We start from the raw sequence: 19,240 nt of genomic DNA, 5'->3' as shown, positions 1-19,240 counted from the left end.
GAGTGGTCGAAGTTAGATCTCAGTATGCCAGAAATCAGGCAACAATTGCACACAAAGAATCAATTACTCTTTTTTTTTTTTTTAAGATTTTATTTATTTATTCATGAGAGACAGAGAGAGAGAGAGAGGCAGAGGGAGAAGCAGGCTCCCAAGGAGAAGGGAGCCCGATATGGGACTCGATCCCAGGACTCTGGGATCATGACCTGAGCCGAAGGCAGACGCTTAACCGTCTGAGCCACCCAGGCGCCCAAGAATCAATTACTCTTAAAGAGAAATTTCCATGGCTTACATCTGCCTTTCTCCCATCTCTCTGGCTTAAAACAGCAACAGGCTTTTTGGTCATGTGTGTGTATGTACATGGTTTGTTTTTGGTTTTGGTTTTGTGAGTGAGTGTAGGTATGGGTTTGCTTTTGGTTTTGTTTATTTGTTATTTTTCTAAATGACTTGGTTGAACTTGAACAGTTCTTCAGCAGAGCTGGGTGTGCCACTCTGAGAACGACCCTCAGTCGGCATTTTGGGGGGCTGCCCCTTTTGCATTGACACTGTGTTTCTGGACTTGTGAGAAAACACAAACTCAGACGCTCGTGTATGGGTGCATATACACACATGCAAAGCTCATGGAAATTAAAACAATGATCTGCGGTAAATACTTTACCAAACCCAGCATACCAAAGGAGTCACATCTATACGGTATAAAGAGCTCTTTTATAAAAGTTAATCAAAGATATGTATGCATTTATACAAGAACTAGAAGGAATCATATAAATTATGAAGAAAATGACTACTATCCTGTTATATAACTAATATCAATGTTACTACTAGCACAATACTAGCATTTTTTGAAGGTTCTCCACATGGCAGATACTATTCCATATGCTTTACATTTAGAAATCCATTCAGTCCTTACAACAATTCTATAGACAGGAACTATTATTATCCTGGTACAGATGAGAAAATGGAGCCACAGAGAGGTTAAGTGACTCATCCATGGTTACACAGCCAGATAGATGGCAAAGGGCAAAATGAGACAATCCACAGAAGATAAATTGCAATCACAAATGGAAAAATATTCAAGATTGCCAGTAATCAAAGAAATGTACATTAAGACATTAAGTATAATTTCATACCTCATCTTTGGTGAGGCTGTGGTTAAGCTGTCACTCTCAGATATGGTGGCAACATTGTAATTCAGCGCAAGCTTTTAGAAAAGCCATTTGTCAATACTTAACAAACGACCATAAAGAGGCTCCCTTTAACTCAGTAATCTACACCTAGAAATTTATTCTTAGAAAGTTATTCAAGCGAAAATCATATGAATAGAAAGTTTGCCACAGCATTCTTTGTTATCAAATACTGAAAGCAATCTAAATTTCCAAATACAAGAAATACTTAGGCAAACTTTGGTACAGGAATGAAACAGAATATCATGCAGCCATTTAAACTACCCTTATGAGTGATAACGGTAACATAAGAATGTTATATAGTATCAAGTAAAGTAAGCCAGATATAAAATTTTACCTATTTTATGGTTGCAATTATGTAAAACATATGTTCAAAGTCCAGAATGGAACATAAAATGATAATACTTGAGTTAGGATGGCATCTTAAATCCATTTTTAATCTAATTTTAATAGGCTTTATTTCTGTCGCTTTCCATATGTTGGCAAAACTAAAAGTTGGGAAAAAAATAGAAGACGATGTTTGTGCCCTTTGATAATATGTAAGTTAGCTCAGAATTCAAAGAATCATTGACTTTTAGAGGGGAAGGGACCCTATCGAACTCTTGGTACAACTTCCTAATTTTGCAGCTAAATACTCTGAGGCAGAAAAAGACTGACTTCCTCAATGACACATATTGAATTTGGAGCCAGAATTTACAACCCAAAAATGCAAATCAGCCTTGGGTACATTTAGGGTACACTTCTCAACGAGAAATTAAATTGTTAGGACCCTATCTTCAAATATATCATGTCAATAAAAAAGACTATCTAATTCTACTCTCTTACTGCACTATCAGCTGCCTCCTTTCCCCACCTGAAATAAGCTTTATGTCAAAGCAGAGCCCTGTTTAATTCTTGACTATATAGTACACACCATGCATGTTTTTGGCGTTTAAGACATGTCAAAATATTTATAAAGAAGATGAGTATTTTAGTAACAATGGAAAAGCTGCTAGTCATTTGCCTGTGATGGTAACAGCAGGAATTCAATTAAGATTTGATAAATCAATTAAATTGAATTTCACTTTCAAACATTAAAAAAATGTTTTCCAACACTGACTGATTAAAAAAATCTATTTAAACCTCTTAAAAGCTAGTTTCTGGGATAGAAATGAAGAATATGGGTGAATATGGGCGCCTGGGTGGCTCAGTTGGTTAAGCGACTGCCTTCGGCTCAGGTCATGATCCTGGAGTCCCGGTATCGGGTCCCGCATCGAGCTCCCTGCTCGGCGGGGGGTCTGCTTCTCCCTCTGCCCTCTTCCTTCTAGTGCTCTCTGTGTCTCATTCTCTCTCTCTCAAATAAATAAATAAAATCTTTAAAAAAAAAAAGAATATGGGTGAATATATAAATGTTTACTAAGCCTTGCTGAGAGGCCCTCATCTACTCACCTATATGTCTTCAGGCATATGTCAGGTGAAGCTCTCTACTCTAAATCCACTTAGATTACAATAAATTTTGGCTGGGCTCTTTGAAAGGGAACATGGCAAACAATAAACACAGGGAAAGGCTAAAGAAATTTTGGGAATGGCAGATTGGTGTGGGGATACTAAAGTTGTTCCAGTTTGGCAGAGGTGGGTGGGGGGCAGTTTATACCAAGACTACAAGGCAGATTTGTAAGGATATGAAAAGGACAACTTGAGGCTATGGTGTGCTTACTAGTGGTATTCAAATCTGCTTGGGCAAGAGTGGCCTCAACCCAGTAACACCAGCAGCCAAAGCCATAGTGATGGCTGCTCCCACCAGTACCCTGTACCTGAGCCTTGTCAGCAGCCGGAAGCAGCACCAGCTTTGGGCACTGGGACAGGAGGGAGGCCCTCTCATTGGGCTTGGTGGAAAACCCTGGACGCCATTTAATAGAAGTTAAGAGAGCCGTTGAAACACTTTAAGGACTGAGGAAATAGAAAATAAGACAAAAATAAGGAATAAGGAAGTTAGAATTTAAGTACAAATTACTTATACATACAATCTGTAGTTTCAAGTTAATATTCACATATTTAGGTTAAGAAACCTATTCAAATTAAATAATTTTACTCTGCTTTTCTACATCTCTAAACCAGTTTAAAATTCATGGAATTCTCCGGGATATTTTCCTTTAAGTTACACTCTAACTCAGTGGTTCTCAGCTTTGGCTAAACAACAAAATCTCTGAGAGAATAAAAAACAACCAACCAGGGGTGCCTGGCTGGCTCAGTTGGTGGAATGAGCGACTCTTGATCTCTAGGTTGTGAGTTCCAGCCCCACACTGGGTGTAGAGATGACTTACAAATAAAATCTTAAAACAAAAACAACAACAACAACCAATCAATGCCCAGCATCCTGGTAGATGGATGAAATCAGAATCTGGTGGTGGGACTCCGCCATCAGTAATTTTAAGAGCTTCCCAGATGTTTCTAATGAACAGCTAAGGTAGTGATCCATTTGCTCCAGTGGGAGCAGTTAGACATTTTCTAGAACAGTTCTAGATTTAATGTGTATATAAATTACCCAGGAGATGTTAAAATGCAGATCCTGATTTGATAGGTCTGGGGTAGGGCTTGAGATTCTGTATTTCTTTCTTTTTAAGATTATTTATTTATTTGAGAGACAGAGAGTGAGAGAGAGAGAATGCCTGAGCTGGGGGAGGTACAGAGGGAGAGGGAGAAGGGAAGCAGACTCCCCAGTGAGCAGGGAGCCCAATGCGGGGTTTGATCCTAAGACCCTGAGATCATGACCTGAGCTGAAATCAAGAGTCAGACATTCAATTGACTGAGCCACCCAGGTGCCTGGAGATTCTAAATTTCTAACAACCTCCCCTGGTGATGCTGACGCTGCTAGTTTGCAAACCACCTTTGAGTACATAAAGGATTTAGGAAAATCAAGACTAGTGGTTAATCACAGAATAGAATGGGGCAGAGATAAGCAACCAACCACGGGTGGTTCAAAAAAAGTTCAAAATAATGAACTTTTTACAAAAAAGGGCAAACTAGGAAGTGTATATGGTCTCTTATGCAATCAAAACTTTTAGCTTGATCACCTGATCTAAATATTCTTTAAAACCAAGGAAATAGGGGCACCTGAATGGCTCAGTTGTTAAGCACCTGCCTTCGCCTCAGGTCATGATCCCAGAGTCCTGGGATCAAGCCCCACATCGGGCTCCCTGCTCCTCGGGAAGCCTGCTTCTCCCTCTCCCACTCCCCCTGCTTGTGTTCCCTCTCTCGCTGTGTCTCTCCCTGTCAAATAAATAAATAAAACCTTTAAAAACTAATAATAATAAAACCAAGGAAATATTGAAATTGGTAGCATGGATCTTTTTATATTGACCCCCTCCCTCCCAGGTTGGCCATCTGTGACTTCTGGTCATGTCCTATCTGTTTAGAAGGGCCTGCTGGGAGTGACACTTCCTGGAACCAAGCTGTTGGCGGCATAGATGGAGGGGACATTTGGACTGAAATAGCAGGGAAACTGAGGTAAGAGATAAGCATGAACTCTGAAGGGAGATGCAAAGTCAGAAAAAGGAAAATTCTGGTCAGAAGGCAGGAGGTTGGGAGCTGGAAGAAATGTAGTGCCTAGAATTCCAAATTAAGGCCCTCAACAAATACTAGGGTTTTTCTTTATGTCATGCCAGCACACTGTGTGGGGAAAGCCAAATATAACACTTTTGCTTCTGGTCCCCTTCCACTTACCCATCACTCCTAACCATGAGGGTTTGTGGAAGGGCTGAAACTTTCCCAGGTTTGCTTGGTGAAGGGTTTTGATGATCCATACTTAGGGGTGGAAGTTTATGAGAAAGTCCTGTGGTGGTGGAAGCCCAGGATCTCCTGTACTGAGGTCCCGTCTCCAGGGACCAGACAATGAGTGTGTATGGAAACTGCCAGGTCAAGTCCAAGTGGGCTGGGCATGGTGAGGAATGGCAGGAGACAGGGTGGTGTGTGCGGACAGAGGGTGGGAAGGGCAGAGAGCTAGAGACAGAAGGCAGCAAGTTCAAGATTTTGGAAGGCCAGGCTGAACATAAGGGCTAGTTTTTTTTTTTCCTTTTAAATATTGTGGTAAAGTACACCAAACATAAAATTTACCATCTTAATCATTTTTAGTGTACAGCTCAGTGACGTTAAGTGCATTCAGTCACATTTTTCTGCTACCGTCACTACCAGTCATCCACAGATCTCTTTTTATTTTGCAAAACTAAAACTCTACCCATTAAACAGGAACTCCCCATTTCCTGTACCACAACCCCTGGTAACCACAATTCTACTTTCTGTCTCTGTGAATTTGACTATTCCAGGTACCTCAAATGGAGGTGGAGTGGAACCATACCGTATTTGTCCTTTTGTGACTTGCTTATTTCACTCAGCACAATGTCCTCAAGGTTCACCCATGTTGTAGAATGTGTCAATTTCCTTCCTTTTTAAGGCTGAATAATACTCCTTTGTATGTATGTACCATGTTTTATTTACCCATTCATCTGCTGATGGACACTTGGGTTGCTTCCCCCTCTCAGTTATTGTGAATAATGCTGCTATGAACATGGATGTACAAATATCTCTTTGGGTCTCTGCTTTCAATTATTTTGGATATATATCCAGAAGTGGAATTTCTGGGTCATATGGTAATTCTATTTTAAATTTTTTGAGGCACCGCCATAATGTTTCCATAAATGCTGCACCATTTTACCTTCCCACCAATAGTGTACAAGCATTCTAATTTCTCCCAATCCTTGCCAACATTTGTTATTTTCTGTGTCTTGGTGATAGTCATTCTAATAGGTGTGAGGTGCAATGGCTTTAATTAGTGATGTCCAATATCTTTTCATATGCTTACTGGCCATCTGTGTACCTTCTCTGATGAAATGTCTGTTTAAGTCCTTTGCTCACTTTAGAATCGGGTTTTTTTGTTGTTGTTCAGTTGTAGAAGTTCTTCATATATTCTGGATATCAAACATATAATTCACAAATATTTTCTCCCATTTTGTGAGCTACTCTTTCACTAGGTTGAGTGTGTCCTTTGATGTACAAAAGTTTTTAATTTTTAATTTAATTTTGATGTAGTCTAATCGATCTTTTTGGATTATTTTGTTGCTTGTGCTTTTGGTGTCTTATTCCAAGTCATTACTAAACTTGTGTTAGGAAGCTTTTCTCGTGTTTTTTTTTTTTTAATTTATTTTTTTTATTATGTTAATCACCATACATTACATCATTAGTTTTTGATGTAGTGTTCCATGATTCATTGTTTGCTCCTGTGTATTAAGAGTTTCAGTTTTAGGTCTTACATTTAGTTTTTTTTTTTTTTTAAAGACTTTATTTATTTATCTGAGAGAGAGAATGGGAGACAGAGAGCATGAGAGGGGGAGGATCAGAGGGAGAAGCAGACTCCCCGCTGAGCAGGGAGCCCGAAGTGGGACTCGATCCCGGGACTCCAGGATCATGACCTGAGCCAAAGGCAGTCGCTTAACCAACTGAGCCACCCAGGTGCCCCACATTTAGGTTTTTTAATCCATTTTGAGTTCTTTATGTTTTGTAAAGTAAGGGTCCAACTTAATTATTTTGCAGGTGGATATTGTTTTCCCAACACAATTTGTTGAGAAGATTGTCCTTTTCCTATCGGTGTTGGTATCCTTTTTTTTTTTTTAAGATTTATTTACCTATTTGAGAGAGAGAAAGAGAGAGAGCATGGGAGCAGGGGGACCCCGAATTCACAATCTGAGCCGAAATCAAGAGTGAGATGCTCATATGACTGAGCCACCTAGGTGACCCGGTGTTGGTATCCTTTCAAAAAGTCTTTTGACCGTATATGTGAGGTTTATTTCTGGACTCCACAAGGACAAGTTTTTGAGATTATGTGAGGTTCAGGTGACCAATGTTACAAGAGGTAAGCCACATCAGGTTCCCAGTTTGGATGACCAACTCTGGTGAATGGAGCATGGGCAAGGAGTAGAGCTTTGTAGCACTATTAGAGTCTTTTAGATCTCTTGAAGGCAGCCCAGATTTCATCTCAATTGTGACCAGTTAGATGGATTGTGGTGATGCGGAATGGTCCTGAGAGACATCGTGAGTGGAAGCCCTAAATGCTGTGAAGGAGGTGGTCTGTGTAGCGGTAGCATTATTAGAAGTGACCTTGGACACCAGAGGGCATAGGTACAGGGGCTGCATCTGAGGACTTGTTTCACATGCTTTGTTTGGCTTTCACTGGGTAGCACATGACGAGATTTGTTCACGGAGGGCCTTGGAAAGGGTCTCAAAAATGAGGATGCCAATGGATACAGTACAGTAGACTGTGGCAGTGCTGGCCAATGGAGCCAAGAGGTTTAAGTAAGTGGCCAGCTGAGCCAGTCAATTCAAGTGGGAGATACCACATTTCAGATAAATGGGCATCCATCCTACGTTGCAGGCATCCAAGGAGCAAGGGCCAAGTCTTATTCACTCTAGCGTTGTCAGTGTCCCACACGGTTTCTGGCACACAGTGGATGCTTAATAAATGTTTGAACAGAACTGAACATAAGCCAAGGAAATAGCAGTGACTTTCTGAAATTAAAAAAAACTCAATTCTTGGGATGCCTGAGTGGCTAGGTCAGTTGAGCGTCCAACTCTTAGTTTCGGCTCAGGTCATAATCTCAGTGTCATGAGATTGAGCCCCGCATTGGGCTCTGTACTCAGTGAGGAGTCTGCTTGAGATTCTCTCCCTCTCTCCCTCTCCCGGCTCATGTGCATGTGTGCTCTCTCTCTCTCTTCCCCCTAAAAATAAATAAATAAATCTTAAAACAAAACAAAACAAAAAACCCCCTCAACTCTTCATAGTTAGGAAGTTTCTTATGGCTAATTTAAATTATTTATACTGCAGGAGGAGTCCATACCCCCCCCCCAAAAAGAGACAGACTTGATCATCCTTTGTAAAAAAATAAAATAATCTATTAGTGATAGATTAAATAATTACCACTTGTTAAGCACCAAACACCTCCAGGCACCATGCCTCACATTTGATGTGCTTTGTATTTTGTCCTTGCAACAATCTTCAGGTAAGCAGTATCATCTCCAATTTATAGTTGAGGACACTGAGGCTCACAGATGTTAAGTATTTTGCTTAAGGTTACACAACCAACAACAGCAAAGCTAGGATTTATATCTAAATGGGTCCCATGTTTCTTCTCTGAGAACCCTGTTTGCCTGTTTCTACCTGGGAGCTACCATTCTCATCTTTGGTGTGCTCTTCTTCTAGGGTAAAGTAACACATTTTCTTCAGCTTCTAATCATGGCCTTTATAAACAAACTACTAATACTCTTTTATCTGTCTCTGGCCTTTCCCCAAGTTCTCCGGGTTCTCTGAGTCTGGCATCAACTCAGTCTTAAAAATACCATTCAATGCGGAAAAAAATCACAAGTTTTGACTTTAATAAAAGAATAGAATCATCTCCCTTTCCATTTTATTTTTTTATTTTTATTTTTTTTATTTTTATTTTTTAAGATTTTATTTATTTATCTGAGACAGAGAGCACATGAGAGGGGGGAGGGTCAGAGGGAGAAGCAGGCTCCCTGCAGAGCAGGGAGCCCGATGTGGGACTCGATCCCGGGACTCCAGGATCATGACCTGAGCCGAAGGCAGTCGCTTAACCAACTGAGCCACCCAGGCACCCTCCCTTTCCATTTTAAATCAGCCTAGAAACTTTTTTTTTAAAAAGATTTTATGTATTTATTTGACAGAGAGAGACACAGCGAGAGAGGGAACACAAGCAGGGGGAGTGGGAGAGGGAGAAGCAGGCTCCCCGCAGAGCAGGGAGCCTGATGCGGGACTCAATCCCAGGACCCCGGGATCATGACCTGAGCCGAAGGCAGTCGCTTAACCAACTGAGCCACCCAGGCGCCCTCAGCCTAGAAACTATTAAGCACCTATTCACATATTCAGAAAAAAATCATTTTGAAAAAAGTGAACAAGTAAAAGGAAAAATAACCACCAGGAATCCTGGTGAGAGCAGGGTGATGTGGTGTGGTTTTGTGTGCTTCACACAGCCAAGTACATGAAAAGGTACCAGGAACAGCACGGAGCACCTGGACTAAGCATTTTCTAGGTGCAAGAGCCCAGTCCTAGCAGTGGATGCCCCATAGTGAAGAAAGACCACAGGGTTCAGGAGGTGAAGCTGATCGAATTCTGTGATGTGGAGTTTTAGTCTCCCTGTGGTCTAGAGTCGGGCAGCTCAAGGTGTGGGCTGTGGGCAGGTGCTGGTCTGTTTCATTCCCAGCCTGTGACAAGGTAAGTAGAGTAACCAAATAATTAACATCTGTTGAATCTAATAAAAACCTTGGGCTTGTATATTGCCCATCTTTATTTTTTCCTGCTCATCCCTTCATTTCCAAACCCTAGAGCAGGGCCTGACATGCAGCTGGTATGCACTGGCTGCTTGGGAGATCATCAGAAGAGATTGCTGGAGAGAGGGCAGACACCAGGAAACACAATGCCAGCAATCGGAGGACATCTTTTTTTCTAGTAATTCATCTTTGTAAAGCATTGGTCTATGACAGGTTGCAAATGTGCAAAACAAAACAAAAAGCAACAACTGGTCCTTTACCTCAGGTAGTTTGAGAAGTGTTGGTCTAGAGCCAGTATTCGTTATGCAAGTGAATGTAGAGATGGTGCTTGGCAGAGTTGCTAGACCTCCCGGCCATTTATTTAGCAGTCTAGTAAAGATTTAAATATGGTAAGGTTCCCAGAATAAGTCATTGGAAATACCTTTGGAAACTCCCTTTGACTTTAGTCCCCAGGATTCCAACCATCTACATGTGTCAGCGCATACCCTGAAGATTCCATCCATCATGCTGAAAAACTACTGCTGGTCTCTCTCTCTAAGCAGACTACTCAGCAAGTCACAAAGAGCATAGGAGAGTCCACTCCACATTGCTCCAGCCCCAGTAAACATGCCATGGGTTGACTGAGCACTTATAAAAGGTTTAGGTAATTGCCCACTCCTGTTGTTTCTTGTCATGTGGAGGGACCCACCTGGTCTCTTTAGTCCTGCTCTCTTCATTCCTAGGAGAAGTGCCTCATAGAAAGTGAATTTGGGAAATGAATCAGGCACGTTTAACCCAGGCCTCCTTCACTTTCTCTTGGTAACTGGCGACTCTGTACAAGGCTATGCAGGGGCCGACCCCCAGGAGCAGAGTTCAGCTGTGGGTCTTGATTCTTGGATTCAGTAGTAGGAAGGCAATTGTTCCCATGTCCCCTGAGCCATTTTCTCCAGTATCAGCTTCTCTCAGCTGGTTTACAGTTTGGGCAGGAACACAGAGGTATTACTCTGGGGGCCTCTCTCAAACCTCACCAAATGGCAGAGATTGTACATTGTAGCCTTGTCTCAGGCTATGCTAGCCTGTATTCTTCACTTGCCTTCCATTACTCTTCTTGTAGAGGATCACAGATCATGAATCACTCACTTGGTGACAACACTATATTGATACCTAATCTGTACCTTCTGCCAAGTAGAAGCCAGACCTTCCTCTGCCACACTGGTGAAGGAGGGCAATCTTCTGGCTCAGTCAATGCCCCTTTCTGCCTGTACTTCTCTGGGTATGTTTCTCCTAAAGTTGTGTCTCATCTTTCCAGGTTTTTGAAGATCAATAAACACACACTTTTTGACACATCATGATGGAAAACACAAGGGCTTGGGAATCAAAAGGAAGAATCAGATCAAAGTGAGTCTTTGCTCTTCTAAAAAGTATCAAGAACAAAATGTCTTACCAGCCATTTCTATGGTACACTTCAGGTAAACAGAGAAAAGCTCATGGCCTCTGCAGCCTTCCCATTTCCAAGGCCCAGTTAGGGCTCGCTCTTTGGCTCTTCCTGAGCTAGGCCAGCGGGCATTAAAGCTTACAGTCCATTTCTCTGAGATTCAGTTACAAGTCACTCTTGTTACAATTCTCTCTGACCTTGCATTTTTCTTTGGGTCACTGGAGCAGTTTCTGGCTAATCTGCCTGTGAACACTGCCTACCTTCTCTAAGCCAAAATGTGGCTTGCTTTTTCTGTTAGCCCTTCCTTATGGGACTATCTATGCCTGGCTGAGCTGGAGGGATGACTGACCCTAGATTCTTTGTCACCAATATTGACAGCAGTATGCCTCCTCAACTAGACCTTGTCTATGCCAATAGCTTTATCTTTGTCTGTATTTTCCCCACCCCCAAATAAGGTATTATATTTGTGATATTACTTTATATTACAGATTAAGTCCTTAAAGTAGTTAAGATCTTTGTCAGTGTTTTTATTTTTATCATTCAACTTTGCTAGTCCAGGGGCACCTGGGTGGATCAATCTGTTAAGCATCTGCCTTGGCTCAGGACATGATCCCAGGGTCCTGGGGATCAAGTGCCACTTTGCATTGGGTAGCATGGTGCTGGGCTCCCTGCTCAGCGGGGAGTCTGCTTTTCCCTCTCCCTCTGCTCCTCCCCCCTCCATCTTTCCCCCGCCCCCCTCGCTCATGCTTGCTCTCTCTCTCTCTCTCACAAATGAAAATCTTAAAAAAAAAAAAAAACCTAACAAACTTTGCTAGTCCAAACATACATTTTAATGTAAAAATGCATGAATATAGAAAAGTATAGGCTTCTGGTTTAGAAAGCCCGCCTCTTTGGAAAGTTACTGACCTCATAAGAAACTATGAATAAATTCCCCAAGGTAGGATGAACAGAAAGTAAATTATACTCATATACAAACATAATTAAGTATAGACACAGTTGCATAACTAGAATGAAATTTAATGTAAATGTGCCCAAGAGAAGAAAGCACAAAAAAATTTATAAAACTTACATGAAATAAGAAAATGTTCAACTGGGTAATAACCAAAACTTCATTAACTCAGCAGTCTTGGGGACCTAGAAAGTGAGGTAGCACAAGCCAAATTCTTTTGGTGTAGCAGGTCCTTCTAGACCAGGCCAGGCAAGTGGCAGTGGATTTGGAGCAGGGGCAAGCCCACCGCGTGCTACGCTGCACACTGTATTGTAGGTAGAACCCAGCAAACAGGGAATTCATTATTCTTGAGAGTTCCCCTGTGTACATGATCAGCTTCTGTCAGCACTTGGAGGAGAGAGAACCCTATTAAAATGCCTTTTAAAAAGTTAAAGCTAAATGACTAAACATTAAAACTTTGAGGAATGGGGAAAGAAAAAAAAAAACTATGAGGAAAACATCAGCTTGCTTATCCAGGGAATGAGCAGAACTTAATTCTCATTCCAGCATGGGGCTGCTGGGCACCCAACTTCCACTCTGGGTAGAAAACAAATCCCCAAGTTGCTACCGAGCCAAACTTTAAAAGCCAGTCAGGAAATGAGCAGCACTCCCAAATGGGAAAGACTGGATCAGTGTTTTTTCCAAAGTAAACAAAAGATCTGCAAAAGTGTTTCCTTGCACTATTTGGCAAGAGAAAGAAGCACCTGGAGAGTGAGTTAGGATGAGAAACCATATAAGAAATGGGAGTAAAACAAGGATGGTTATAATGAAGCTTTGTCTCCCTAATCTCCAGAGCCCAAGTGTTCTATTAGGAAACAAAGCTGCAAATGAAGAGACAATCAGACCGGTTGATTAAGAATACATTCATGGAAAGGATAAATAGAATAAATATTTTTCTGGATCCTGAATTTCATCTTTCATTTGGATTTTTAAAAACTTTAAAAATACCTTCTAGAGAGTCAAAGTAGAATATATACATTAAAATAAATGAGGGCTGTGGAGGAAGAAGTATGAGCAATGAGAAAAGCAATTATCCTTGGAGACAGAAATTTCCTTGCTTCAATGCAGCATGTGATGCAGGCAATTTCAGTCATTCTCTTTCAGGTGATTTTCAGTGGAGTTCCAAATGCTGCTTGAGGGGGCGCGGTCTCAGCTCACCTGAGGGACTGGGGCATAACTAAAGATGTATGGAGAGCTATCAGATTCTTTAGGCCAAACATTCTGTTGAGTAGGACAGCCTCAGGTGGAAGACAAGTCACCCTTGGGAGACAGGTAAGAGAAATGAGGCAGCAACTGCATAGTGTTGCCTGGGTTAAATACATAGCATTTACAAACCCCCCAAAACCAATGCAAATTACTCAACAGCATTTCATCATTAATTTTATGAAGTCACAGAGTTTTAGCTCTTTTTCCCAATGAGAAAGGCTTAAAGACTTGAAGGGTGAGTGCCATTCCTCAATGATTTTGAAAGAACCAATAATCACCAATACATAAAGATAAACTGAGAAAGAAAATTCATTTTTGCTTTTTCTTCAATGAGCTAGGAAGTGTCACATAAAGGAGCAATAGATTGAAAGAACTGCCAAAGAATTTGTATAAGCATAACAAAACTCGCAGTTTCCCTGGACCAAACCCATCAGCCCAAGCTGGAGAGATGATGCTTGGGGGCTTTTTAGGAGGCTATCAATGGCTCACTTGACTTGGTAGGCAACATCTGGTAGAAAAGCATATATTTTCTGGGGCCCAGGCTCAACTTAGTGCCTATCTGCTGGAGAAAATCAAAGATAAAGACGCAAATCCCTGGGAAGCCAGGGACACAGCTAACTGGACGCTATTTGTGACTATTTGAAGTCCATGAGTTCCTCGAGTATTGATTTTTTTTTTTCCTCCTTATGAAATGTTAACGTGTATTTTTATTCATTCACCTGCCTCTAGCTGTTCCTTACTAAAGGTTAAGTGGTTGTGAAACCACATGCGCTACAGAATCCAAAGCAGCTGTTTTAAACTCTTGAACAAGTAGTGCCTTGTAGCCCCAAGGGCAGCTGAGGGTGGGCTCTCTCTGACCATCTGGAGGTTTTAATGTGTTCCGTTCATCTCAAGCCAGCATGGCTTGCCAGAGTTGGGGTCACTGTGCTCGGAGACACTTCAGGAGGGTGCTCAAGGGGGCTGTGCTCTGCAGCCTCCTGGGCCTCTCCAGCAGGTGCACTTGCATTTTCAATTTGAGGCTGTTTTTCTTGCCTTCTGCAGGCACTCATACACAGAACTGTTATTACTCGTTACTGCATGTTGCTGATTCATACTCAGAGGGAAAAGTAATTTGTCTTCAACACCTCTTCCCTGTCATGTAAGGCATATGTTAATGAAAGACCGGTTCTGGCATCCACTTTCCTCTGTAGCTTTGAAGCTACAATAGAAGATTCATTATAAACGAAGATGCAACTGTTATTTTACTTCTATTTATAACAACACCAAAGCCATCTTGCAGGTACCTTTGTGCCTCTCAAATCCCAAACCATATTCCAAGAAATGCTCAACATTTTATGCTTGAATTGGCATTAATGTGGCATTAATGTACATACAATGTTTTAAAATAAAGATGTTTTCACTCATATTTTATTACTGACAATCCCCGAATTCACATCTTTTACATTATACTAAAGCTGAATCCCTTGGAAGACATTTTAAGGGCTTTTTCAGACTGCTTTTTTTTTTTCCTGTAAGTGAGGAGTATGCCAGCGATGGGTGCTCCGCTAGCTGGCTCGCTCGCTCGCTCGCTCGCTCGGAGGGGAGCCAAGTGGAAGCCTGAAGGGGGTGGGGCGGGAGCAGAAGTAAACATATGCAGAATGCTGAAAAGAAATGATTGAAAGCTTTTCTTTGTCATTCCTCTCGGTTCCTTTCCTTCTTTTCCTTCCCAGTTTGTTAACTGTGGACAAGTGCAACGTACTTATTTCATAGAATCACTGGATCTAGAATGAGCTGTCACCTTGTAGATTGTCTCATCCAAACTCCTACCCATTGCTATAATTCTCCGCTTGATTCAGGAGCTCTTTTTCTTCTCCAGCAGCTTTCCCAGCATCATGTGAGCTATCGATTAAAAGTGCGCTGATGAGACTAGAGGTTTTGGAATCAGACAGTTGTGGGTCCAAACTGTGGCTCCGCCATGGATTGGCGGTGACATCCTGGGCAAGTTACCCCGAATCTCAGAGCCCCAGTCTCATCTGTTAAATGGTCCGAATAGAAATGAAGTCATAGGAGTTTGAAGATTAAATGAAGTAATAATGTAATATATAAAAATATTGTATATAAAAGACTCAGCACTGGTTGCTAAATTAAGAGTAGCTAAGTGGTTCACAAGGAACCCAAGACCCAGACTTTCTGTTTGACTCTGAGGCAATACTTTTCCACCATATCTTACTGTCCTTCTCACAGGGTCTCATAAAACCACTGAAAAAGTTTCTGTTGCTGGAATACTCTGTATGCTGCCTTGTAGACTGTAGATGTTGGTATTAATAACAATACCTCACATATATTCAGTGCTTTAGAATTTACAAGGCACTTTCACAAGTCGGGGGTGGGGGGGGAATACCCAGCCAACTTGTCGTCTACTGATGACTAATGGAGGCAGGAAGCAGGAGCAGCGGAGGTCTGAAAGAGGTCTATTAGTGATGCAAATGTGAAGTTATCTGTACTTGTGAGGAGCATAATAAACATTAAAACCAACTAGAAGTAACCACGAGCGATATATTCAGGATTCAGAACTTGGCTTTGAGGAGTTGGAAAACCATAGAAATACGGGATAGGAGTCTGGGGGCAAGAATTTAAACTACCTGAAGTTTAGCAGTCTAAATAAATATGGGTGAGTTTTCACATACAAACTAGAGTATAGTAACTATTTAGATTGCAGAATGGTAGAAACCTTGATGTGTTCATAATTTAGAGACAAAGCATATGGAAAGGAGTCAAGCAAAGCAAATAATTTCTGAGAAGTCAACATTAACTGGATGTTTCAATACGATAAATGTGTCATACTGAATGCAAAACTTTTAATGATAGAAACTGTTACCTTGACTTTCTTACAAACTTCTGAAACAGTTCTTCATGTGTAAGAGTTTTTACATTTGGAAAATGCTCAAAAGTGAATTTTTAGAAGTGGAGAAAAATGGAGGGTGCGTTTTTAATATAGAGTATTTCATTGTTTCTGTGTCGTAAGAAGACGAAGGAACATCTTTTTCTGTTAGAAAGAAAACGGTCCTTTTGAAATTCAGCTCCCTCAGAAGATGAATTTTTAAATCTTTAACTCTGCCTAACTAACGGGTCCTAGCTTTATGTTTATGAGGAAAAAATTAGAATTTCATGCAGCTATCAAATATTTTAAACTAATACCCAAGCAGATACATTTGCAACACTTCATGATTTTTTAATATCAATAGGCAATATTCCTAATCAGGTCTTTCTCTCCTTTTTTCCCCCCTCTCTGCCAAAATTCTATATTTTGTCTAGCAGCAAACTTTAAGTAGGGGGCTGATTTAGGTGGGCTAAGCAAGAGAAAGACTGACCAGACAAGTAGAAGACACTGGTAGAAATGGCCTTAACCGAGCAGCCATGTGGCATTGGAGGTCTATGCTAGACAGAGCCCAAAAGAGCACAGTTTGTGTCTCACAGTCCAAATTTGGGTGATGTATTTTTGAAGTTTCTAAAGGTTAACTACATGCTATAATACGTTATAGAAAGACACAAAGCTGAATTTTACTGTGCCAGTCAAAAGCCTGGTTTGAATCTGCTATTTAGGACTGAGAGAGAGTACAATTTACATGTGTGAGAATTAGAGAACGATTTTACCTTCTGTTGTTTTTAAAATCACCTTAGGCCATGATTTTTAAATTGAGACACAAAAAGATCTGCTGGGGTTCCCATAGCAACATTAACTTATCTAACTGCCCTTGTTGTATGTTATACTTTCGTGACTAGTTTGGCTTTTAAATGTACACTTTAATTATGAAATACAACTTAGTGAAGAGTCTCAGGCACATTTTAACTTCTGCATTTATTGACTGATGCCATGTAAACCGAAACCTTGATATTGTACTTCTGAGGAATTGCTACCAAGGCAAGCGTATGCAAAAAACCTTTATGTGGTTGGTCTTCCTTGCCCTGATATCTGACCTCACTGCATTCCATTCCACATAGGATGCCTCAATCTCTCTAAATATATTTATAACATGCCATGGGTAGGATACAACCTCAGATTGCTCCAGACTAGAGAATTAGAACCCAATGTGCCCTCTATTCAAGGCTGTCTGGCAGCTGACTCCCCACCCCATCTTTTCTCCACGATTCATCATCGGGAATGGCCCACACCAAACACACTTGTCTTCTCCCCATCAAGGACTAGCCTGACACCCACCACCCCCCAGAACCTGATGCTCCCCCCTTCCTTCCCACCAGCTAATCTTTCTCTCTCTTTGGAACCACTATTGCTCCTGCTGTTTGTGACCAGGCAGCAACCCTCCTCTCTTTTTCTGATAACAGTGTCTTTTATTTTCCTTTGAGGAACTTTCCTCCACTCCATATATTCAGGTGGCACTGTCAATGAAGCTGCCCTGCCCCAAACTGTCAAGAGATGAATCCATGACCCAAGTTGGACCAATCACCTTCTTCCAGAAAACGGAATTTTACGTGAATTCAAAATGGAAAAACAGTGGGAACTGAATTTTTCCAGTGATGGTCCTTTAAGAGATTGTCCATTTCTTCCAGATTTCTGTGGCTCATAACCAAAGTGTGCTAGCTAATAAGTTCCCTATTTGAGTACCTGCTTATATATTATCTGAGATTGTGATTTAGAGGCTTGGGATGTGCACATTTTGCTTTGCCAGCCAGATCCTATCTATGCTCTCTGAAGACAGGGCTGGGTCTGTATTTACTCTATTAGTCCATATAATTTAGCACAATGTAAGTACTCAGTATATGTTGTATAACAAATGGAAAACCAATCTCAGAAACTCCACTTTTACAAAGTGCAATTTGCAAGCCAACTTACATCCTTTTTGAGGCAAGGTGGCAATAAGAATTGTCTTGGGTATAACAGTTGTCTTAAAGGGAGCTTACAACAACTTGTACACCTAAGAATAGCCTGAAAATAATCTTAGCATGGGTCATACTTCCCCAATTTTAGGAAAGGAAAGAGAAACTAAAATTCTATTTCAGACATCAGATTCTGAATTAAAAAAAAAAAAAAGAGTTTTGGGGAAAACAGACAACAAGAACACAAACAATTCACCTAGGCCTTGTGACTTGCCAGGGAAACAAGGAGTGCTCCCTCCCTGGTATCAGATAAGAGAGGAAGAGAGTTTAACTGTGTTAGACTAACGCATAAACAAGTGGTTTTTTTGCACTTCTAAAAAATGGCAGGGTATGGTTTCTCAGAATCATCTGACTTACATCAGTAATTTAATTGAAAGCTTATAAAATTCAAAGTACAAACAAAATGGTTAGACATAATAAACCCAAACAAGCTTGAGCATATTAAGCTTTGAAAACACAGAATATGGTACACTCTTCCAAATCATTTATGAGTGCTTAAATAAAAGAGCTCACCCATGATAAATAGCAGGATATACAAATTCTCTTTTCTTCTGATTGTCCTTTCAAAAATGAAAGATCTACGGAAGTCTTTGTACAGTGTAATCCTCTGGTTTGTACCTTAACATGGTACATAATTCAGCCGTGAGAAAGGAGTGAAAATACCAATTTAGAGGTTTTTTGAGTCAAGTATAATGGTTTCTGGAATTTGCCTTGAACCCACACTCGGTGCATTTTCACTTGTTTTTTCCTATTCACTTGTAATCGACGATCAACCAGATTTTGCTTCTCGTCTAACCCAGCCTTGCAGAACATATTGTGGACTTCCCCTGTGAGACAAAAATGGCAATCAAGTGTATATGTGACGGGCATGGTGGTGGGGGACAGGGGGACAGTCAGGGACAATGGAATATTAATGGAATGACTGACCATCTAAATTTCACTTATACCAAGAAACTCCCTAGTACAAATTGGTTAAGGAAACCTGTAAAACCAAGTGGACTTCTTCTACTTCACAGAAATACACCAAGTATAAACAGCTTAATATAGCAGGCATAAATGGATATACAATCTACTGGTTGCAGATTTCAATATTTTGAAAGGTGCCCTCTGTTCTGAGTTTTTGTTGGTTTGCAAAGACCCCAAATGGCACATTATAAAAGTACTCACATAAGTTTGGAGAAAATCCCTGAATGCAGAATTCATTTTAAATGCTTTTTTAAAAATGAGGAATTGACAAGAGGTAAGTAATTTTCTATGGACTCT

At 40.8% G+C, this 19,240-nt stretch overlaps 1 protein-coding gene across 3 annotated transcripts in view; it reads right to left on the bottom strand.

Annotated features, from left to right (window-relative positions):
• Nucleotides 1-11,786: 11,786 nt before the first annotated feature.
• METTL8 (methyltransferase like 8) overlaps nt 11,787-19,240 on the bottom strand; it is a 92,682-nt gene continuing 85,228 nt past the window's right edge. For 2 of the 3 annotated variants that reach the window (XM_035007790.1, XM_035007791.1), the window contains exon 10: nt 18,312-18,804. In XM_035007790.1, coding sequence (XP_034863681.1) covers nt 18,614-18,804 — 191 coding nt within the window. In that variant the 3' untranslated portion in view covers nt 18,312-18,613. Of the gene's footprint in view, nt 13,157-18,311; nt 18,805-19,240 lie in introns of those variants that run through there. The other variant, XM_035007792.1, reaches the window with a different exon arrangement.

This window comes from Mirounga leonina, unplaced genomic scaffold (genome assembly GCF_011800145.1).
Source record: "Mirounga leonina isolate KUSES-001 unplaced genomic scaffold, KU_Mleo_1.0 Mir_151, whole genome shotgun sequence".
In the NCBI taxonomy this organism is placed as follows: Eukaryota; Metazoa; Chordata; class Mammalia; order Carnivora; family Phocidae; genus Mirounga; species Mirounga leonina.
This window is presented reverse-complemented; position numbering and strand designations above follow the sequence as displayed.